The sequence below is a fragment of the Varroa jacobsoni genome, unplaced genomic scaffold (genome assembly GCF_002532875.2).
Source record: "Varroa jacobsoni isolate VJ856 unplaced genomic scaffold, vjacob_1.0 scaffold_773, whole genome shotgun sequence".
Taxonomy (NCBI): Eukaryota; Metazoa; Arthropoda; class Arachnida; order Mesostigmata; family Varroidae; genus Varroa; species Varroa jacobsoni.
The window spans coordinates 268,503-291,715 of record NW_019213675.1 but is presented as its reverse complement, the minus strand read 5'-3'; the positions used below and the strand labels follow the sequence as shown (position 1 = coordinate 291,715).

General features: G+C 39.3%; 3 protein-coding genes across 7 annotated transcripts in view; 1 reads left to right on the top strand and 2 right to left on the bottom strand.

Annotated features, from left to right (window-relative positions):
- Positions 1 to 1,022: 1,022 nt before the first annotated feature.
- mip40 (Myb-interacting protein 40) lies at positions 1,023 to 4,426 on the bottom strand. Of its 2 annotated transcripts, none has more exons than XM_022838714.2 (6): positions 4,279 to 4,426; positions 3,555 to 3,799; positions 3,162 to 3,260; positions 2,743 to 2,895; positions 2,278 to 2,384; positions 1,023 to 1,687 (listed from the first exon to the last, which is right to left on the bottom strand). In XM_022838714.2, the coding sequence occupies exons 1-6, from the start codon at positions 4,286 to 4,288 to the stop codon at positions 1,591 to 1,593; spliced, it is 711 nt and encodes a 236-aa protein (XP_022694449.1). In that variant the 5' UTR covers positions 4,289 to 4,426; the 3' UTR covers positions 1,023 to 1,590. The 2 variants fall into 2 exon arrangements, with proteins under 2 accessions (XP_022694449.1, XP_022694450.1); XM_022838715.2 differs by having other exon boundaries at positions 3,555 to 3,737; positions 4,279 to 4,422.
- Positions 4,427 to 5,456: 1,030 nt separating this feature from the next.
- Positions 5,457 to 11,861, top strand: LOC111263552 (uncharacterized). Its single transcript, XM_022838727.2, has 4 exons — positions 5,457 to 5,794; positions 7,395 to 10,286; positions 10,532 to 10,628; positions 10,854 to 11,861. The coding sequence occupies exons 1-4, from the start codon at positions 5,603 to 5,605 to the stop codon at positions 11,111 to 11,113; spliced, it is 3,441 nt and encodes a 1,146-aa protein (XP_022694462.1). The 5' UTR covers positions 5,457 to 5,602; the 3' UTR covers positions 11,114 to 11,861.
- A 1,681-nt stretch (positions 11,862 to 13,542) lies between these two features.
- LOC111263553 (sodium/calcium exchanger Calx) overlaps positions 13,543 to 23,213 on the bottom strand; it is a 40,744-nt gene continuing 31,073 nt past the window's right edge. For all 4 annotated transcript variants that reach the window (XM_022838731.2, XM_022838729.2, XM_022838732.2 and 1 more), the window contains 8 exons: positions 22,302 to 22,492; positions 21,959 to 22,129; positions 21,447 to 21,720; positions 18,770 to 18,985; positions 17,878 to 18,039; positions 15,408 to 15,860; positions 15,010 to 15,257; positions 13,543 to 14,864 (listed from right to left, as the gene is read on the bottom strand). In XM_022838731.2, the coding sequence (XP_022694466.1) occupies positions 14,649 to 14,864; positions 15,010 to 15,257; positions 15,408 to 15,860; positions 17,878 to 18,039; positions 18,770 to 18,985; positions 21,447 to 21,720; positions 21,959 to 22,129; positions 22,302 to 22,492 (1,931 nt within the window). In that variant the 3' untranslated portion in view covers positions 13,543 to 14,648. The remainder of the gene's footprint in view (positions 14,865 to 15,009; positions 15,258 to 15,407; positions 15,861 to 17,877; positions 18,040 to 18,769; positions 18,986 to 21,446; positions 21,721 to 21,958; positions 22,130 to 22,301; positions 22,493 to 23,213) is intronic.

The window sequence follows — 23,213 nt, the reverse complement described above, 5'->3', positions numbered from 1 at the left end:
CGGTTGCATACTACATGTGCGTCACAATAAATAATTATATTAGTAAACCAGGTTCCTCTGTACCTGAAATGAAGTCTTTTTAATCGCTTAAATCTATTCTTCCACAGAATATTTGAAGATTTTGCGTTAAGGAAATAGAAACATGAAATTCGACCCAAAAATCAGACTTCTTCTATGTAAATCTATGTTACCGATAAATGGCCCTCGTCACCAATCGATAGCCTTTGCTAGGAATGACAATTTTCATATTGAGCACGTTCTCATGGGACTTATCGTTTCCAAGGCATTGACAGAAAATGAAATTTCAAGAAAAGCTTTCCGTACCGGTACCTAGTTGGTTTTTTTTTCAGTTTTCTTAAAAGCCAAATAGGAATAGTCTGAAAATCAGACTTCGATTGCTTCTTACCGAATAAAGACAAGATATCTACTTTTTCACGGTAGCCCTAAAGAAGAGCAATTATAAGCTTTTCAATGCTGATCCATTTCCTCAATTTCAGCGGTTCTATAGCAGGGTTTCGCATTTAATTGAATTTATATGAATAGTTCTGTTAGAACTAAATGTCCACATGTGTATATGCCCATACACACAAATGCTTACCGAGTCACTGTACCGAACTGGACAAAAATGAAGTTTGCTTGCGAGCGTGCTGTTGAGAAGTATTAAATAGATGTCTTATTCTTGCTAACTCATTCAGAACCTTGCGGAACCATAAGGAAGCAAATCGCAATGTCGCAAAACCATACTACTATTTATGCTACGCAGAGTTTCGACTTCACAGCGCTACTCTGAAAATAGCAGATTGAGAATCTTATGAGAAAACAAAAAAAAAACTCGCTGCCCTTGCATTTTGTACATATAATATCTAGGGGTTACGATGAGACCCGGTTTTTGGCGGAACCGTACAGATAATCATTAAAACGATTAGGATTTGTAAACGACATTAACTCAGAAGCCCTTGTTAAAGCTGCCAAATCTGACAATATATATTCATGCATTTTAGTAAAGAAATTAATTCACCGGCTGATATATAATCGCATTTTTATTATCTATGATTTCGTTGGCATCCATATTTCTGCTATCGTAAAAAGGTGTATTATTAGTACATTACAAAGTACAAATTAAGTTTCGCTTATTATTTGTTTTTTGTACCTAGGTCAGCAGAGTAAAACCGGACAGATTCGGAAAAAAACAGACAGTTCGACTAGGTGCGCTGGTTGCAAGGTAACAAAAATAGGCTAAATAAGAATAAAGGAAAAATCAATGAATAATTTCATTGTCCATCACAAGACAATAACTCATAAATGTCTCAGTCAGCACCTTCGTAGAGTAATAGAATCTGACCACAGTTTCTCATACACAAATTATATATACCTAAATAATACGTAGCAAAGCTCTTAGAGCTCGACGATAGTGTCGTATTCGTTGTCAAATACTGGTTTGTCTTCGGGTACACAGCAACGAGTAACGAACGATTATTGAATAAGTTCGAAATATTCTTGTGTAATCTGGATAATACTTGCCAGCACAACAGCGTACAATCGCATTTGATGCTCATTGGTTTCATTTCAAATGGTTCTGTATTAGTTGGATTATGGTAGTGGTTCAATGCCGTCCCATTCCTGGGCGCCCTCCCCGGGCTCTTCAATTGACTGGCATTTGCTAAGAATTTCGCAGCTCTCAAAGTATCTAAAACGAGAAAGGTACAAGCCGGGTATTTTAGATCGCTAAATTACATGCAACTAGACTAATGCGCGTTCTGAAACTATACACATAATCGCAGTATAGCTATTTACAAAATGAATCAGACAAAGTAATTTTCTTACGGCGTGAACATGATACCTAGTTCTGTGGAACTTCAGCCATGTCATAGGGTGATATTACATGTAAGTATAGTGATTTGATTACAAGTAATCCATAAATTGCACCGCTTCAGTATCAATGGCATTAATGTTGGGATGAATATTTTAAAACCAATTAAGAGACAATGTTCACACCTATGTCTATATATACAATAAACTAATACAAGTATAATAATTATATATTAATAAAATGTTGCAGTAGTTTTGTACAATAGAGTTACTATCAAGCTTAGCTTTGAATAGTGGCAAATTGGTGGTAAGCTGTTAAAATATTAACCATATAATTGTCTTAATTTCAATGCGATTCCATCCGACATTAGGTCCCAATTCAAACGAAAACCAACAAGACCGTTAAGTCTGATACGAAAGGAACGCTAAACGTTCCGCCGACATCATCCAAAGATATTAGCTACAAACCGTTCCTCGTTAAGGGCCGACGCCTCTGCCCACTGCTCCCGAACGAGCCTCCATCTTTCTCTGTGTTCCGCTAGCATCGTTTCAGCATCAGGCAAATCGTCACCTACCTACAAACGAACAAATATGTCAATAAGGCTATAACAATTACAATTCCTTGAATCGGTAAAGAGTTTCGCATATTTAAAAGACCCCCTTTAAAAACACTTCAGGTTTAAATGGAGTTATAAGAATAATAGTTGTGTTGTCAGGAAGTTTATCTCTATCTTAAAGAAATTGTCGAAAAACTTGGTAACGCTTAATAATCGATTTTGAAGACCACACTCCTTAAAAGATGAGCCGAACATTCCTTTGTACTATATTCGTGTTTCGAGGCCCGAATTGACTTAATTTAAATGATGAAGCCGATTTAGGACAACGGAAGCATCCATTATGTAATGTTCGTAATATTACAATTGTTATTCTTACCGATCCGATGGGTATCTCCTGAACACCGTGCGGCGGCAGAGGAGGCGGCACTCGCGGCACGTCAGGAGCGCGCGGGGCTGGTGGCGGCATTACAGTTACGATCCGCCCATCGTTTAACATTTCGTCTTCTGAGCCCGAGCCAGAAGACGACACCTGTCAACATGCGCAACAACAAATCACGCCAGTACAGGTTCAAGCAAAATTGTTTGTTGCGAAAAAGCAAAAATCGTTGTATGAGTTGAACTGTACTTCATGTTAAACCACGAAATATAGGGTAGTGAAAATCTGTCAAATGAATACTTGTTTTTTGTAAGCTGGAGTAGTGCTATATTTGAAAAAATATTGCGCTGATACTTTGTTACTTTTCTTCCTTTTTTGAATAATCTGAAATTATATAATGAATTGCTCGTGTCACTTGCATCGTCTCTGTGCGCGTCGTTTCGACACCAGGCGCGAACCATTGGGTACAACGGTGAGCGTCCGCCGAAATTTGCCATGTCAACCGAACAATCAAGGATCTGCAATGGTCATGATTGTTAACATCGTCGCCACAATTAATGTTATCAATTGTATGGCGATTAAATGAATGCGTTTTAACATCATATGTCTTGCTTTACCAAGCAGAATATAGTCTAAGTGTAATGAGCTAATGCGATATTTTGGATAACCGTCACACAATCTATTTACAATACAAGATTGGTCAGCGTTAAGACATTTAGAAGAACTTGTTTCTCTAAAGGTTGATATACTTAATAAAAGGTATCCATAAAATAGGTAAGGCGAAAGGGTGCACGCATCAATGAACGACTGACCTTAGTTATCACTGTGTTGGCTGTGGCTTCTAGCTTCTTCTTTACCGGCTTCGTAGATGATTTGTGCTGCTGATTTCCGTGATTCTTCTGACCAGACCCCCCCCCTCCGACTTTCTCAAATTGTTTTCCGTCTCCAGTATCAGCCTGTTCTGCAGACACCTGATCTTCAGTTCGCTCGGCGACCTGTTGTAACAGACCATCGAACTTGCATCGTGCAGCGGTCAACTGAGGGATTCGAACTAAAGCTGCACACAAGATTTCAGAGGTTGTCGAGCGTAAAGAAAGTTATCTGCATAGCAATTTTCTATAGCCAAATTAAGAAGAAACATGAAAAACCCATGATAAAACACAATGATAAAGATAAACCTTCCATATTATATATAAGTAACAATACCGTGTTACCGTTACTGATCAAAACTACTAAAGCTGCAGAACCATAGAGGACTGCTTTGAATAGCATTTGCTATACAACAACGTCTCTGAAAGCATCAAGTGTAGATTCAATCATTTGAACAAAGCTAAACCCACAGAGTATTCGCATTCAAACATTCTTTTCCCATCCTATACAAAACTAATAGCCTTTCTTATAATTAGTAATATAATACAGATAAAAGTCTATCCTTTTGCAGTAGGCTACTGGCTGTTGCGATGTAAAAATATGTTTGACCCGCGATTTCATTATTATACTCTTTATATATGTCACAATTAATGTAGTTTCACTTACTGGGGTCCATATTATGGATTTTTCTGACGCACTCATAAGAAAAATTACACGTAAACTTTGCAATAGAAACCGAACGAAGTTCTTACTCGGTCGAATATTCGAATATTGCGGGCGGGTAAACTAAGCAACAGCTGATCGCGTATTTGTGAAATAGGACGAATTGACGCATTCTGGAACTTCGTATCAAAACGAATCGAGATTCTGAGATGAGTAGATTTACTTAAATTAGGGACCCTACTTTCCTAGTTAAGAATAATGCTTTTGCCGTTGAGTTGAGTATGCTGTTTACGGAAGAGAAGCATATACGTATGCCTATAGAATAAGACGCAAAACGCTTGGCTTCAAGCGTTATTGATGCGGTCAATGAACGATAAAAACATGGGTTTTAAATGTCGAAATGACTTCAATGTTTTCTTTGGTGTGCAACTATACTCAGAGCACTGAGTTTAACAAGCTAATTTCTTAATGTCAAACCCTGCAATTTATCAATGCATAGATAATGTTTTGCTGATTATTGAGTTATCATAATACGAATAAATTAATTAAGCTTAACTAAAATTTGTCCAATTCCAAAAATAATAATAAAATTATAATTAATATCTAAACATAGATAGCTAGGACTTAGGCACAATTGAAGTTCAAAATTACGCGCGCGGATTATACTAAACGACATTTAGCAACATTTGCTGTCATTTATAGTTTTTATTTAAACAATGTTCTTCAATGCACCATAAACGTGGCCTAATAACTCTATAGAAGCTTCTCTTTCTCGAAGCATTCGAGGAAGCGCGGCTCAACGGATTGATTTTCATGTAGGACTAAACTTAGATTGTTAGGCTTTACGTACTTTATTTCGTTTCAGTGCTCTCGAGGCACTGTAGTGCTCTGAATTTGAATGGAAAGATTTCTGGAAGTACGTTGCAATTGTGCTCCGTCACCCTTCGGCCTCCCGTTTGATGCCACTGGTTCAATATGAAATGTGACAACATGTATAATTTCATTTCTTACAAGATGACACCTGCGAAAATTCAATGGAAATCTTAGTAACCTGAGAGTGGATAAGATAATTAGACACGTTGCCGCAGTTTGACTATTACTACCGGTTCTTTATCCATCGTTGATTGATACTTCTATGTGGTACTACGCCTCCGATCCCATGACGAATAGTAGCTTTATTTTGGTCTTAGTTCAGAGCTGGTATTCGTGCAGCTAGCCCTCCTCACGTGTTTGCGCGGAGCTGAAGTGGTTGCTGTGTAGTGTATTGGTTTTCGGTAGTGGCTCCACTAATTCTATTAACCTGTTGTTTGTATCACGAACACTGACAATGACGCGGTTAATGGATCTCTCACAAAAATTTCACGAGGAACTAGCCGCCGTCATAGAGATCGTGTCGAATCGGGCTACAGCGAACTCATACAGGAGGTCTGCGAAGATTGATGCAATACCTACGACCGAATTCTTTAAAAAGCTGTACGGAAAACGCAAAGCTGAGTCTTCGGGCGCACCGGCCAAAAAGGTCAGATTGGACATTTCGATAAACTCTATTAAAGTCTACAGTTAATGCTCAACAAGAAGCATCGTATCCATTGACGTGTCATTTCAAATTTAGCTTTTTCCGAGAAAATATTTTACCCACAGCATATGCTTGTGTGTTTATTATTGGTTTATCGTGACATAGAAATCTGTTAACGAACTAGCCAGTAGCAGGTGTAACTGTGTGTTATATTGCCTGTTTGCTGTCGAAAATATCTTTAAACAATTCATCATGACCTGCAACACGCTATGCGCTATCATTGACTCCGATACGCCTTGTGCCCACGTGCGTTTGATACAGAAATGTGTCATCCTCATGACATTGGTGTTCTTCCACTGCTATAATAATAATAATAGTAGCGCTTCGGAATTACAATAGCAAAATATCACTTTTCTAAGATGTGTTTAGCTATTTAAGCTCATTAAATTTATAGCTGCATGAATTATGCCGTTATTTTGAAATAAGGAGAGACTTGTTTGTCAGTCCGTGAGTTATCACTTGCATATATTTGAATTTTTTTATACATTTAAGCTTGCAAATATACATTTAGGTAACTTACTTCGTATTCTGATGCATTTCGCAAAATCAGTCGAACTAAATTCAGCTAGCATTTGCTTTTAAAGACTGGTATTTGGTTAGACGGATCCAATCATTGGACAAAAATGGTCTGATTCACAAGAGTGGGTGTGTTCCTTTAATATAATTCAAAACAGAAAAACAGGCAAAATTAGTTCATAATTTTCTATATCGGAAAATAAATAAGAAAAAAATCATGAAGAAAATAAGTAAACATGAAGTTCTGAAGCGACAATAAGAAACGAAATATTTCGTAATTGGGCATTATCAATGTAGCAAAATGTATTCATTAATCAACTTTACTAGTTACAGAATTAGTTTGCCTTTTTGCTTTGAGAGATACTAAGGTCTCATGACAATTACAAAAACATTTGATTGTCATATTGGGCCCAACATAAAAGTATCTTAAGTTTCATTTTAGAATATGCAAATTAATTGGCTTTTGAGAGGATATGGTTTGAGCAATTTTTTTTATTTATATCGATCTGTATAGGTATCGAAAGCTTTTGCACCTATGTAGCAACTGACCATTTCAATAAGTGGAAACACATGGTTCTGATCTATACATGTATACGAGCAGCAAGCCGTACAACAACACCTATTTGATCTTTTAAAAGCTTTGACAAAAAAAGACTCCGACTTGAGTTCTGAAGAAGATCTGAGAAAGATTATTTTTTCGACGAATGACTCTGACGTTGAAAAAGAAGCCGCCCAAATTTTATCATTCATACATATAATACACCTAGCAGATAGGATCTCTCCTCTTTCAGACAGCCACTTTGATAATTAACAAAATATAAGAGCTTACCTTAGCTTTCTAAGATAAATAAATGCGATGTGAGTAAATATTGCCGTCTTCGGCAACCATTTGAAATCACGTGAAGATACTTATCGTACCTAAGACTGTGGCCGCTTATCTATTATATACAAGGTCCTAGTACATCACAGCTTACGATAAAAGATATTGACATCTTTTCTTTTTTATGTTTGTTTTTTGTGCAATTAGGTCAAAAAAACCGAAGCTTCCAGTGAATCTTCTGATTCTGAATCTCACAAGGCAGGCCCCAAAAAGACGGCCACCTTGGGACTTAAATCTGTGGCTAAAGACGACTCATCTTCTGATTCAAATTCTGACGAAGAGAAATTCGAAGCAGTTTCTGGTCCAGTGAAGCCAGTGGTGAAGGCTCCTCCAAATAATGCTGAGTCATTGGACTCCGACTCGGACTCTGAAGAAGATCCGAAGAAGATTCTTTCCTCAACAAAAGGCTCTGACATTGTAAAAGATGCTCCTAAAAAGATGGTTATATCTGCTAAGCAAGTTGCAAAGTCGTGCGTCAAAAAGGATGACTCCTCTGATTCAGATTCAAGTTCCGAGCAGGATGCTTCAAAGAAACCCATCACTCCGGCAAAATCAGTGCCAAAAACATTTGTTCAGAAAACTCAATCTTCCGATTCTGACTCTGATTCTGCTGAAGAGCTTTCCAAAAAACCTACCCCAATTAAACCTGTAATGAAGGCAAAAAAGGATGAGTCTTCTGAGTTAAAACCTGGTTCAGATGAAAAAAAACCTAAGAAAGTTGTTACCTCGGCTAAACCGTCTCTAAAGGCTCTTACAAAAAAAAATGAGTCCTTGGGTTCTTCGAAAAAGGTAGTGACTGCTGCAAATTTTGCTAGTAAGGCTTTTACGACAAAAGAGGAGTCTTTTGATTCAGATTCAGACTCTGAAGAAGAAAAGGCTCCTAAAACAGCAGCTATTTCAGGAAAAGTTACTGATAAGGTTTTTACAAAGAAAGACCAGTCTTCAAATTTTAAATCACAAGAGCAACAACCTACTAGGAGGGTAGTCACTCCAACAAAAACACTTAAGGCTCCTATCAGAAAGCAAGAGTCCTCAGACTCCGAAGAGGAGAAGACTTCTAAAAAAGTAGTGGTTTCTACAAAACCTGCAAAAAAAATTGGTGCGAAAGTGAATAAGTATTCGGGTTCAGATTCAGATTCAGAGGAGGAACAGTCTCCAAAGAAAACGGTCATTCCGGAAAAAACACAAGTAAAAACTCCTAAAAAAGACACGTCCTCAGATTCAGACTCTGAAGAAGAAAAGGCTTCTAAAAAAATGGTACCACTCGCAAAGCCTGCAGTAAGGGCTGCTTCAAAGGAAGACGACTCCTCGGATTCGGATTCAGATTCGCAAGAGGAAGAAATTTCCAAGAAAAGGCTCATTCTGGCAAAACCTCCGGTTAGGGCCCCTGTCAAAGAAAGCGAGTCCTCAGATTCAGATTCCGAAGAGGAGAAAGCTCCTAAAAGGATAGTCATTCCAGTAAAAACTGCTGTAAAGAAACAGGAGTCCTCGGAATCCGATTCCGATTCAGAAAAGGAACAGCCTCCTAAAAAAGTTGTCCCTCTGGCAAAACCTGTAGTAAAAGCCTCTGTGAAAAAAGATAAGTTTTCAGGTTCGGACTCTAGTGAGGAAAAGGCCCCCAAAAAGGTAGTTACTTCGGCGAAACCTGTTGCTAAAGCTTTTACAGTGCAAAGCAAATCTTCGGATTCGGACTCTGATGACGAACAGGTTCCCAAAAAGGCAGTCACTTTGGCGAAACCAGTTGCTAAGGTTGCCATAAAGGAGAACGCATCCTCAGAGTCGGACTCGGACTCGGATTCCGATGAAGAACAGGTTCCCAAAAAGATAGCCACTTCGGCAAAACCAGTTGCTAAGGTTGCCACAAAGGAGAACACATCCTCAAACTCTGACTCCGATGAGGAACAGATTCCCAAAAAGGCAGTCATTTTGACGAAACTAGTTGCTAAGGTTGCCACAAAGGAGAATGCATCCTCGGAGTCGGACTCGGACTCTGATGAAGAACAGGTTCCCAAAAAGGGAGTCAGTTCGGCGAAACCAGTTGCTAAGGTTTCTACAAAAAAGAACGCATCCTCGGATTCGGATTCGGATTCCGATGACGAACAGATTCCCAAAAAGGCAGTCACTTTGACGAAACCAGTTGCTAAGGTTGCCACAAAGGAGAATGCATCCTCGGAGACGGACTCGGACTCTGATGAGGAACAAGTTAATAAAAAGGCAGTTACTACGGCGAAACCAGTTGCTAAGGTTGCCACAAAAAAGAACGCGTCCTCGGAGTCGGACTCGGCCTTCGAAGAGAAACATGCTATTAAGAAAACGATTATCCCAACAAAACAAGTAGTAAAAACATCTGTGAAAAAGTGTGGTTCCTCAGATTCGGATTCAACCACCGATGAGGAAGCATCTAAGAAGGCTGTGACCTTGGCTAAACCTCCGGTTACAGTTGCTGCCAAAAAAATTGAGTCTCGTGATTCGGACTTCGAGTCAGACGAGAAGCCTCAAAAAAAGATCCCCTTCGCAGCGAAGCCAACAGTAAAGGCTGCTGCAGAAAATAGTGAGTCAGACTCTGATTCCGAAGAAGGGACTTGTAAAAAGACAGTGACTCCTAAGCCATCAATAAAAATCTCTGTAAAGAAGGATGACTCTTGTGATACAGCTTTGGTATCCGAATGTAAACCGGTCAGAAAGAGCGTTGGCTTTAAGCCTTTCGAAAAGGTTTCAGCACAGAAGGATAAAACCTCTGATTCGGATACAGATTCCGAGGAAGGGGGTCTCGAAAAGATCTCAACAAAACCTTTTGCAAAGGCCCACACAAAAAAGGATGAGCCCTTAGATTCAACTTCGAATTCTGGAAAAGAAAGTCCTAAGAAGTTTGGAACACCAGCCGCCAACTCAGTCGTGAAAAGCGTTCCTAATGGGGCAAAAATAAACGGCTACAAAGCAATAAAGCGGTCCACCACATCTCCCTCATCAAGTGACACTGAAACTGAAAACGAAAAAGGAAAGGTGCCAGTAGTTAATCAGATCATCAAAAGAAAAGCGGTAAGAGGAGTCTACTACGAGCATGAACTTTTCTTCATTAAGCTAGTCGGTTTATTCTTTAGTTTGCGTCATCCTACTGTGAGCCCGCGTTCCCTATAGGTCGTTGAAAAATTGCTCTCAAATAAATTGAAAAATATGGATTGTTTTGTCATATTCATCACAACAATAATAGATTCTCCCTCGAATTTCTTGATCCTTACGCGTTGTCTTCTTTTTAACTATCATGAGATACTATTATTAAACAGGATGAGCGTGATGAGTCAGAGAGCAGCGAAGAAATCAAGACGACGGCGCCTCCATTAAAGAAGAGCGCATTGCAGTCGTCGAACGTTGTCAGGAACTGTAAGTCTCTAGCTTAGCTATAGCTGCAAACTTTCTTTTTCCATAACTATGCGTATAAGCCATGACCGACGTGAGTTTAAAAAACTGTCTGTTATACAAAATAATCAGTAAGGTTGTGACTAATATGTGTTGATTATTTGTTAAATAAGCATAGTTCCTAAAGTTACGAAAATTAAAAAAATAGTATGTAAATGATTATAATTATGATTTAATTCTGAAAAATAGCTGCAGCACATCAACCGCGTAATAGTCCGTATCGACGCGTGCGTGCTGAGGAGATCAAGGTTGACCCGCGCTTGGCGGACAATTCTTACGAGGCTAAAATGAACGCGCACGGCAGCAATTTCGGTGCACGAGCCAATCAGGTCTTGAAGCAGGTTAAGGGACGCGACTTCCGACATGAGAAGACCAAGAAGAAGCGTGGAACGTACAGTGGGGGTCAGATAGATACTGGGGTCAACTCAGTCCGGTTCGACTCCGACTAAAAGCATGTTCACTACTTGAATGCTCGCAGGCTGATGAAAATGAAATAGCTATAAGAACTGAGCAAGAATGGTGTGAGTTTGTGGCATGAGAGTTGTGTGGGCTATCTTCACTTAGTATCCTCGTTAGCTTGTGTATATATTTTCGTTCAGCACATACGTTATGTAGAGATGTCACACATGTATTTATATATCTGTATTCAGCATACACATAGGCCTCGAATTAAAAACCCGATAACCATAATTACGATTTTGCTTTCCCGTAAAAGCTGCTATATATTTGGTGCATAAGCAACTTTCGCACGTATCAAATGTAACTGTTAACTATTAAACAGTGCTATTGAAGTTGTCAATTAACAATCCGACTAGCTCGATAAAGCCGATAAGATCCTTTATGGCTAAAGGAGTGTTCTCCGCTTTTGTGTACAGTATGTATAATCCGAATAAAGCAGCTGACAGGCATCGTTGCGGGCTGTTCATGTCATCGGATCGTCGACAATTTCGGGGTTAATACTTTTTATACGCAATCTTTTTCCAACAGATTGTATATGCTGTACACGTATGTATGTAAGGAACTACTTGACAGTGCGAACTCAGAATCTTAAACAACGTGAAAAAAAGCGTCTAGAACCGGCACATTGGCAAAATGATGTCTCATGATGAGCTTTTTTTCACCCTTTCTTAATAGATTTTTGCGTTGAGGCAAAGCTAATTAATAAACATACAACTAATGTGTTAATATTCTCCAATATTTTAAACGAGTCTTCTTTTTAATAAAAACATAGCAGTATATGTTCCATTAAGATCTACAAGACAATAAGTAGACTCCACCCGACTTATACCCCTTCATCCGATTATTATTAGTTTCGGAAAATGCAGCATAGCCTGGCAGGCAAAAATTTAAAAAGGGAAGCAAAAGTCTATAAATAAATATCATATACGACGAATAAATCCCAAGAAAGAAGTATTTCTAGTAGCCAGATAGGTGGGCAAAGGCTATTGGAGGCGACACTGCTAAAATGCGATTAGACTGTATTTAATTGCTCGACAATAGATCTTAGAAAACCTAAGACGAGGAGAAACTTACCACCTACTAGTACCAACTATATTTACACAAAATTCTAAGCAAGTGAAATTAGAAACCTATGAAGTTGGAAGTCTCATCGAAGCAGTACAAAATGAATATCATAATCTATCATTACAAAAATGCATCCCAGGTTTGCCGTATCGTAATAGCGCTGAACAATTCTCCTATCCTAACGTAGGCAATTCTTTCCATGTTTCGAGCTATTCCGTAATCTTACAAAGTACTTTATTGAAATCGTAGCAGCAGTTAAAATATTTCAGTTCGAGACTCAAATGACTGGTGTTTCTGAATAAGTAAAACTGAGATCTGTTATAAATATAAGCAGTATTCGGCATATACCTGGTAGTTAGGGTGGCAGTCCTGCATTAAATAAGTAAAACGCAAACGTAGCAATGATGTCATTTTACGATGTACGATCAGAGTACTTAAATTCTAAGGGTGTGAGAGAATCCTTGTGAGGACACGACGTACCGTACCTAGTAATACTAATATAATAAGCAATACGAGCGAACTATTGCCTAAGGTAGCGGAAGACACGCAAATGATGGCAATAAAGAGTTGATCTATGTACAGTATGTAGGACAGTAGCTACTTATAATACCATTTATATATTCACATAATACTATGTTTTAAGCATCCTACCTAATATTACGATACTAAATAATAAGACCATTTGATTGACCTCATAATCAGTGTTGTAGCTATGGTATAATAGCAAATATAGATGGTTTCTATTACAAATGTACTGCACGGCTAGGTATGCTTTATATTGCAATAATTGTATCTTCTGTTGTTTTAACTGATGTCAAATGAAGACTCTTCAACTGCCGAGAAACTTTCGACCCGTTTTACGTAATCGATTTATCGCCTAACCTTAGAAAAGTATTTTTATATCAGCGAACAGAATTCGCAAAAGACAACATGTCCTAAGCCAGTTTCACTAGTGAGCAAACTCTCGTACGCGATTAACATGTCTACGCACTAATTAAGCGAGAATCTGCCAAGTGGCTTTTCCGGAGCAGTTTTTTTTAACGTGGCATTGCGTATCTTGAGGTGCTCTAAAGGTTCAAATAATTTGAATAGTATTAGTTAGTTGAATTTATTTAAAAAGTATTTGGTGAATGTGTGATTTGCTCTTTGCATAGTTTTGACCAGATTCCGGGTCCAAAAGTTTTTAAACTTTCCGATTATTATTACTATTTAACATGCAGCGGTCGTGCATTCAAAACCTTAAATAAATAGGTGTAAATAAATTTGTTCACATAACGCTAGCAATCATGAGAACGGACATTCGATACAAAATCAAAGTAAAATGACCGTAATTTGCTAAAAAATCACAAAAATGTAGTGTACACGGAAAGCACATTATTTATTGCTGTACACATCTGTATATATATATATACTGTTAAATGAAGGTTAATATACAACGAAGCGTGAAGCAGATGCAGTGAGTGAGGGTGGATGTAGATGCAACTTCCATGACGTGTAAGGGGTGTGCCCAAAGAGATGAGACACAGAAATGACTTAAATGTATATTATTACGTACAGGTGGTATAAATAAATATTGCAAGCATTCATAAATAACTCGTAATCATGAGGAAATGGCGTAGCTAATTTAGAAAATTGAAACAGTTGGAAATAGGCGTCTAGAATATTTTTGATGAATCAGAACACGCAATCTGTTCAGTTGCATTGTAGACCTCCCCATATGTCTTTCGATGCCTTCAGACAAAACCTTTGTCGAGGTTTAACTACACTCACAGAATAGATGCCTAGGTCCGACCCTGCTTTTCACTTTAGAGAGCCTACCCTTGTCTATTAGCTTTTGCTTTTTGTTGTTTAAGCGGGTACCTCTACGAAACGAATGCTGCTCGTTTATCGGTCTTAAGGCACCTCTTGACTCTGGCTACCTCCTAATTTACTATTGTTTCTGATTTTTATGACATCAGCAAAGAACGCGCATGACATACTGCCAACATTGTCTTGAACTCAATTTTGTTTTAACAGACCACGTGATGATATTTTTCCTCAGATCCTGTCAATTCATCAACAGGCGCTTTGTGCACGTTTTCTGTCCTAATGTATCGTAAATAAAATTGTGAAGAAAATCTCATTTTTGGGTGAACCAGTCACGCAATTAGTCGGACAACGAATTAACTAGGTCCTGCGGGAGCTCATTTTGTATTCTTGTATATAAGCTTGGGGTGGTCGTTTGTTATTTGTTTAATTAGAATTGTAAGGTTTTAAGTGTCTTTAACCGGTGGCCATTCATCAACAATCGAGACGTCAACCACTCGACTGTCTATCTTTTCCCTTTGCTTGTCCTATTTCCACAGCATCGTAATACATCATAAGCACATTTGAAATCTGGCAGACAGCAATAGGTTCTATGCATACAGTGTGTTGTGTTACAGGACATCCTTCTCGGAACACGTAACAATGGCGCGTTAATTAAATGTATCCGTATGCTCTAAGTGCTGAGAGGGTCACGTAGATCAACCAAAGAGACATCATAAAAAGCGCAGACCCGATAGCCGTGCGACGGGGCCCACCAAGCTCTGCTCGACCTAGCGGATGCAGCTGGCGTCTGGCTAGTAGTAAAGCTATACAGCAGATGGCTACTGCACAGTAGATACCCACGCTGAAGCCTAGAGTGCCCGCTTCAACCTATAGAGATGATGAGCAAAAAAACAAAAATAATAAAACCACCAAAAAACGATCAGCTCTATGAGAAAGACGGAATTTTAGAAAGAAGTATTGGTAAGAGTCAGGACTAACATCCTCTAACAAATTACGTCTAGTTGTAACCTACCTTGAAAACTTCCCCTTTCGTTGTCCAATAGATAGAAGCAATCACCCAGGGCAAACCCAAGCCAAGGAACACATTAACTGAGTTGGAACCTGTCACGTTTCCAATAGCATTGTCAGCAAACTTCTCCTGGACGGCGGCCGTGCGTGACGCGAACAAGTCCGGAAGCGACGTACCCAGAGCAACGAACGTAATTGCTGTAACTGTAGCTTTAAGGTCGATGAGACACCCAAATATCGCTGCTAAATCACCTGCAAGTATAGATCACGTATACGCCTAAACAGACCCGTATTCACTCGTGTTTATGGATGTTATGATGACACGATGTAGATTTCAGGTGTTCAGTAAGCTGAGTCAGCTTTTCTAGAAAAAAAAAAGGAAGTTCGTTCCTTATTACTTACCTACAATGGCAGTGAGTATACCAATCATAACTAATGAGACAACGAATGTGATCCATCCACCGGCGTACGCAGTAGGCGGGACGAAGGAAAATAGAAGCTTCCAGAAAAAGGTCACACCGTGCATTATATAATCGGTCATGGTAGCTGATTCGAAATCTCCGCCGTTGACGTTCATGTTTTCACGGAACTGATCAGCCCATGATTCGTTGTGCACACGCATCTTATCCACGTTAACGTCTACCATCATCATGATTCGGTTCATGACCGAATTAACCTCATCGTCGTTGGCGATGGTCACTGTGCATTTCGTACGCGAGCCAAGCGTGCACCCCGCCGATGGCTCGAAGAGTTCCACCTCGAAATGTTCATCCTTTTCCGCTTCAAGATCGTCAACGATTTTGATTTCGATAGCTTTTTCCGATTCGCCGTCTTCAAATACAAGTTTGCCTTCGCCTGAAAAGCCGATTGGTCCATCCGGGCATGCGCAACAAAAAGATAGGACATATCACAGCTGATGTGTGTCTTCACTAGAACTAATCAGATAATGCGTCTACGAGTTCGTCAATATGCGTGGCCAATCTGCGTATCTTTGTGTCCAAATGTAGCAAATGTTTATTACAAGTGTTATTGCAACATATCCATCCAATCAAGCGTCGAGCGGACACAACTTGGCGTTTTGAAAAAGATTACGTTTTTTAAACGCGGCCACTAATTGAAGAAGAGCTGTTTCAATAAGGCAACCCTACTCACCCTATGAGATAGTGATTATTAAGAGACTGGGGAAAAAGTAGACAAACAGAGAACTTGCCAGCCGCTTTGGCTGTTATCTATAATAAGATCGTTGGAAGGATGGGCTTGACCTTCGCTCTCTTGAATGTCCACGATTGAAACGCTACCAGTTTAAAGCATACATTCAAGTACTATAAGAACTGTCTTTGTTTTTTTACTTCGTCGCTGTGACTTTGGTAGATAATAGCAAATTACAATTTGATACGGACGTTAACAAATATAAGAAATAAACCAATAATTATTCAGTCGCATGCAATTGTGATGTCTACAATGCTGATATAATTCATTGACAATGGTTGAACAGAGCCATCTTTCCTAGATTATAAAGTTTCTAATCGTTCATGTAAACCGTAGCATACTGCATTGGCACAATGTGAGCACGTTTTTAATAGCAAACACAGATTATTCCACTAGAAGTTCTCCCTAATGAGGGAAGAAAAAGGAGATGCGCTGCGACAAAATCAGGCAGTTTGCGACAAGAATCCTTGATATAATCATGTTGAGTTGAAATTCTACTCAAGTATAATCCGACCTCTTCTGGGTCAAGTTATAGTTGTTCATTTTCATCAAAAGTAATATAACGCTTCTATTTGTAGAAGCGATGTAGGTTCTGTGAGAATAGCACCGAGTTAGTAGGGGATAGCAGAGATATATTTTCTGGTTAGAAACAGAAAGCAATCATCTAGCTAATAATAACTACGATTATTATCATCACTTTTACCGTTCTTACGTATGAGCTCAGTTGCAAATTTCTAATATAACGATACATTGATAGGTGTCTTATGCAAAATCAACAGTTAATGCCGGTAGACCCCTGTTGAATTTAACTGAAGAGACGAAAGGCGGGGAGTCACAAAGAAAAAGCCAAATGCCACGTAATACAGCGGGATCATTTTGTGTATATGCATTCTTTCCATTATCCATGTGTTACGAGTCATGTGACTGAGATGAGAATGAATGACTACGGCAGTCCAAAGACAAAACTAACCACCGAAGAAGATGCTGATCCTTTATAGTTTACCTAGTCTACGAACGGGAACCAACCAACTAGCCAGCTGTAGTAAATCCATTTTAGGCTGTTCGAGAACGTTTCATCATAATGATAATGGATGATTTGTAACCGATGCAAAAGGTATTTTTAAATAAGTCTTTATCAAACGATTATTGTTATTATGACGCATTTACGCCAAGTCGAAGTTTGAACATATTGCCAGAAAGGACAGACAGATGACGTTAGTAAGTAAACTGCAGATAAGCAGTCACCTGTTGTTTACCTATTTTGTGGAAAAGCCAAATCAATATTTAAAAAAAAAAATTTCAGTTGGTATTAATTACACTTCATTACAAACGCCTATATTAAAATAAATAAAAAAAATATTTAAAAAATGTATTCGAAGAATTTACTAGTATATCCCTACATTACGAAAAATACCTATAAAGAAAGGAATGCTTATGCCAAGTTTTCTTCATTCCGCAATCGAAGATAGTCTAAACAAGCAGAATTTAATTTCAGTAATAGCAAACGTAATGGAACAAATTTCAAAAGAGCTTAAGAGAAAATAGTTAAACGGATCAGTGTCGATCAGAAATTCCGCCGTACTGCTATCTCGCATGAAACACGGACTCAATAATAAGAATAGAGTAAGGCAAAGGATTAAAAAGATGGGCTTTTTTTCCTTACCGCCGATGAAGTCTTTCCCATGAACGGCAGTCTGATTTTTAGTTCGCCAATGCACATGGGCCACCCCATCACAGCCCCTCCGTCGAACGACGGTTAAAGACGCAATCCCAACGCTCTCCTTAACCAGCACGCCTCGACGAAGGAACTGGAACTGGCCAGGTTCTATAAAATAAAACAAACCAATGCTCACACAGGTTCAAAACCAAAAGAAACTATTCTCTCGATTTTTGCTTCACGTTGGATAGAACTGGGATTCTTTTCTTATTCTCTAGGATTAAACTCTACAGGCACTTCGCATTGCTTTACCGAAGCTTTACTGTTATTATTTTCGTATCATGGATGGGTATACATACCGTATACAAAGATAAATATCGTATTCCGCATTAGTTGCTGCCTTTTCTACAGGTTTAATTAGAACTTGTTTTTAATCGAAAGCTGCTATAACTTTCGGTAGCGATCGTATTGTAGTACTTAGTATTGAACGAAGATTTACTAGAGTTCATAGACACCTGGGTTAAGTTCCTTGGAATAATTCTAAGTGGTAACTAAGCTACTAGTTGTAATGTTTCTTTAACGTTTAACAGAAACATTTTCAGCAAAATGTACTCTTTCTATGCATGCTCATACAAAAGAAAAACAAGGTTACGGCTACATATTAATAGGAGTCAGATACACAGTGTCCTGCCATTAGCTACTCAATTTTATTAGAGTGATTTTCCTCCCTCTAAACCTTTGGCCCTTCAATGAAAAACCTACTTGAAACCTACTTGACTTTATGTTAGTATTGAAATCCAACAGGGCTAGATTTATTTTCTTTACTCGGTGGCTGGCGTGGGACATAAATAACAATGATAATTAGTAATAGCCTTGCTAAGTATATAAATTGACGCACCATCGTCGTTGATAATGATCACTTCCATGACGGATTTGCGGCCCAGTCGTACAGATTTCTGCGACAGTGGAATAGAAAGCCGAAGAAAGAAACTCTCATCCGGTTCCCATTGCTTATCGTCAACAATCTCAATGGTGACAGTCTTCACGACCTCGCCGGCCGCGAACTTCACAATCTGCCTAAGCGGCTTATAGTCTTCATGAGCCGTAGCAGTGCCTGCCATGAAGAAAATCGTAGAGTACTAACATCAGCATTTTTTGTATATTTGTTTATTGCAACATTACATGGGATTGGAGTCGTGGGTGTAATATGTGTTGGTAGCGCACCATATCACTAACAGCCGTTTGCAATTGGGCCTGTTTTATAATAGACCTTGTTCGCTTTTTATATGTGTCCTGGCTCAATGGCTACACCTTATTGTAGGCCGTCAATTAACCTATACTGCTTTGCCTCACATCTAATGTCGAGTATCATTTTGAGTAAAATTCCGCCTGTTTATCGATATGAATACTCATAGGTCCCAAATGACCATCTAACCAAAAGCCAAGATATCAATCAAGAAAACTTCGAAACAAGATCTCAGTCGTTTCCTTTCTTCAGAAGCTTTTTTGATTTGATAGTGACACGCGCAGTTTCAGCTGACTTACTTACAATGATTGAGTCAAGCCAACTTGGTATCAGCACTTTCATCTCAAGAGCCATTTGGGCGACCCCTCGTATTCTACGATGCTCGTATAATGCGCGTTGATTGAGACATCAGACAGCTCACATCAGCAGTCCTACGATCATCCGATTCGAAATGTACTACCACTGATGTCGTTTCGCTGCGCGGTTCACCATCACTCTCCGTCCTATCTCATCTAACAAATATTCTCTTTACCCGTTCGTTATTGTGATTGTTGTTGTTGGTTAGCCTGACATCCGTTGTCCTCTGCACAGTGGTCCACAATTATTGCAGTAACTCGCCGCTGATCAATAACCCTATCGTTAGACCTCCTTTGCTAGAACACTCAAATCCTTCGATCTACTGTTTCACCCTACTTCCGGCATTTCCGATTCACATCCTTTAATATTTTCCTTTCGGCCAGGCCGCATGTGGGGTTGTGCGGCGTGTCGCAGAACCTTGTTGGCACGCGAATGAAATGACACAGTGGATAGACTGATGAAGGCAGCAAAATCGACTGACCTCGCCACGTTCTTACCACCGGAAGTCACAACACCGCCCGATGGCGTATCTGCTCTCCATGATGACATTTTCTAATTGGACTAGTGCAAATAGTATGACTTCAGGCGGAAGTACTGAGACGATCAGATGAATTGTTCGAAGAAGACCGCGCTCAGTCGGGCAAATGGAATTACGAATGGCAACTGTATCAGGCTATAAATAAAATGGCGAATAGGACCAACATTTGTCATATTTGGATCGTCTATATTGTCACAGTTATATATATATATATATATATATATATATATATATATATACATGGCAAGATAGACGTGGGCAATATGTAGATAGATTGTCTTAAAAAAGTTAAGCAAAAATGGGCCTATTTTTGCACTTTGCGCTACTGATTTTTCCTTTCACGCAGTTCTGCTATATAGGTTACCGCATTTAGAGCACAGATGACACGGTATGCCGCTGTTCTTAGGATTCTGAGGCTAAAAGGACTAACGGCCCAGAACTTAGCCTAACGAGTTAAACTAAGGCACCACATTCTCCTGTATGTTATACAACCGGTCGTTGCTTGTCGCACGTGGTTGTTTTTGAACGAAACTGACGACCTTATTGATGTAATGAATTTTTCGGATTTACCGATCTTGTCGACATCTGCACTCCACAATAGATACTAATGAATATCTGTCAGCGTTAAGCAAAGCAGTATGAGTAACTGCGATAGGCTTTAGTGCGGCTAGGGCGTGTTTAGAGATCGGTACGCATACTATTATTGCGCGTTGTCACTTCTCGAGCAAAATGCAAATGCAAAATGTACGCCAATACCTGGGTCAAAACCCACTTCTTGTAGACCTGGGACGTAAGCGTCAAGATCTTTGACCTGTCTAGCTTAGTAGGAAATTTTTATAAAGCGCCGTATTCTCTAACGATAATTACAGGCCACGAAGAAAAACATTTTTCTTTTTTTAAATTCAAATAAATGACGAAACCACAAGTGGCCATACAGCTAATGATGATGCAACCACCCCACCTTATGACGCAACACGGACTATTTTTTGAAACATTTATAGCGAGTCCGTTTACAACTTGTAGTATAAGAGTTTTGACGAATTTACTGGTGTAGCCTTTTGTTACCGCCTTTTTTTAATGGTACAATTTAAAGCCACAGACTTATTCCCTCCTGTCGTATTCCCTGCTGAAAGCTGGGTTTCTTTTTTGGGCGATGTAAATACACTTAACATTTACCTGCTGAAGTCTCGAAAGCGAACGATCGAAGGATCCAGGCCGCAAACTTCACTGGCCACTCTTACTCCCATGCGTTTTTAAAGGATCATGAATGTTTCGCATCGCAATGACCTTAACTGTATGACCTGTGCGACCGGCCTATTCTCACACGTTGCTCAAATATGGAAAATTGCAACATTTTATATGGCCTTTTGAGATGTAGTGAAACACAGCACGGCAGTAGTAAAGAGTCGAAACAGCGATTATTGCTGAACTAACCGTCAATTGTTTCAATGCGAACCGCAATTTCGGATTCAGTATTTCCTCTCCGTCGAACAAGAACCGTTGCCTTCTTAGCTTTCTCCACGACGGCTACTTGGCTTGCGTTGAACTCTACATACGAAAGATCCTTGTCTATAAAGCGCGGCAGCGGCGTAAGTAGAATACCCTTTTGAGCCGAAGGCGCTTCAGGTGTACCAACGAGCTTATTATCGGTTTCACGTTTGTCTCCACCTTTATCTAACGTGTCAGCCACTGCAAATAGTTCGCACACCTAAAAAACCAATCCTTATGTTGAAGTCAACTGAAGTAGTGTTATTAGCTATTTGATATATCGAATTAGCTTAAGTATGAAAGAAATCACCAGTCTCTTTCTCGTAATAACATGAACATATTTGAAGATATAATACATGATTATTTTAAATTAAAACTATACTTTGACGTTGTCAAGTCGGGACCAGCATTAATCATATCTAAATAATGAAATTTTTGGTCTAAAGAACGACTTCTACCTCTTGGTCGAGCTTTCGCTGAAGTCGTGCCGAGATCGAGGGTTTCGTCCGTCTGCTGCCAGTGAAATCACGAATGGCGGAGATTCGATACCAAGCACGACTATGGACTTGTTCATCGGCAAGACGCGCTGCAGCTAGGGTAGCGCAATCTTCATCGGTCAGGCCGGGATGCTGGACGACAAACGATGTTTGTACGGTTTACTTTTTACCTTTTTATATTCTAACAGTATTTTAATTTTAACACATTTCTGCAACTGAATTAACTTCCACTGAAAATATACAAGTTCGCTTTCGATTTTATTGTCTTCCGTTTAGAAAGACACGTGAGTACAAAAACTAATACCTTTCGAATTTTTTTGATAAAGTTGAGAAGATTAGATCTATCGATTCGTCCATTTTGGAAAAATTTCTTTTTGTGAGAATCAGTGCCGTTCGGAACACCTTCCTTTGCCTTCTCGGGATCATCCGTGCTCTTCAGTTCAATTTGCTTCCGACGAGAGGTGTCTTCTTTTTTGTGACCAGGCAGGAGAACGCCTGAGTGATAAATGCCAGATACATTTTGTTATCTGTTAAAAGTGAATTATAATAACAATATATCGTATTATTGAGATTTGCATGACATCCGCGATTCATATGTATGTCTGTGCATATGTCCCACGGGACAGCAAAAGACCACCCTGTGGTTGCAAATCCAAATCATTTAGATAGACAAAAATAACGGCACCGATGAGAAGTCCTCATCGATTTCAGGCTCGTTGGTATCATCAATTACAATAGGTTATCCCGTTTGACAAACCTTTTAGAAATACGAAACAAACGTGCCGCTTTCTCAGGAGTTTTCAGCCTAGTTAAAACTGTTTGCAATGGCGTCCGATGCCCGAGAAATGGGTTACTCAACCTCTCGTCTCTATTCACTGGTTATTATGAGTCACCTGAAGTCACTGTTACTTTACAGCGCTCCTACGCCCAATTATGAATATGGAGAAGGGATAGTGTAAATATTATGCCTGTCGATCGTACATTTCACCTGCATTGAAGCAGAAGCTAAGGAACAATTGCTTGTTATGTAATAGCATGTTTGTTGCCTCTTCAGAAATCTGGTTGCATCTGGTTGTTAACATCCACGACCCCAGCGACCCAGTTCTTATTGTGTACCTTAACGTGAAACAGAGTGACGCAAATGTTATCGTTTTTGGCGATATATCGATCAATGAAAGCGACAAGGGGGCGCGATGTCAATTATGACTAAAGGGTC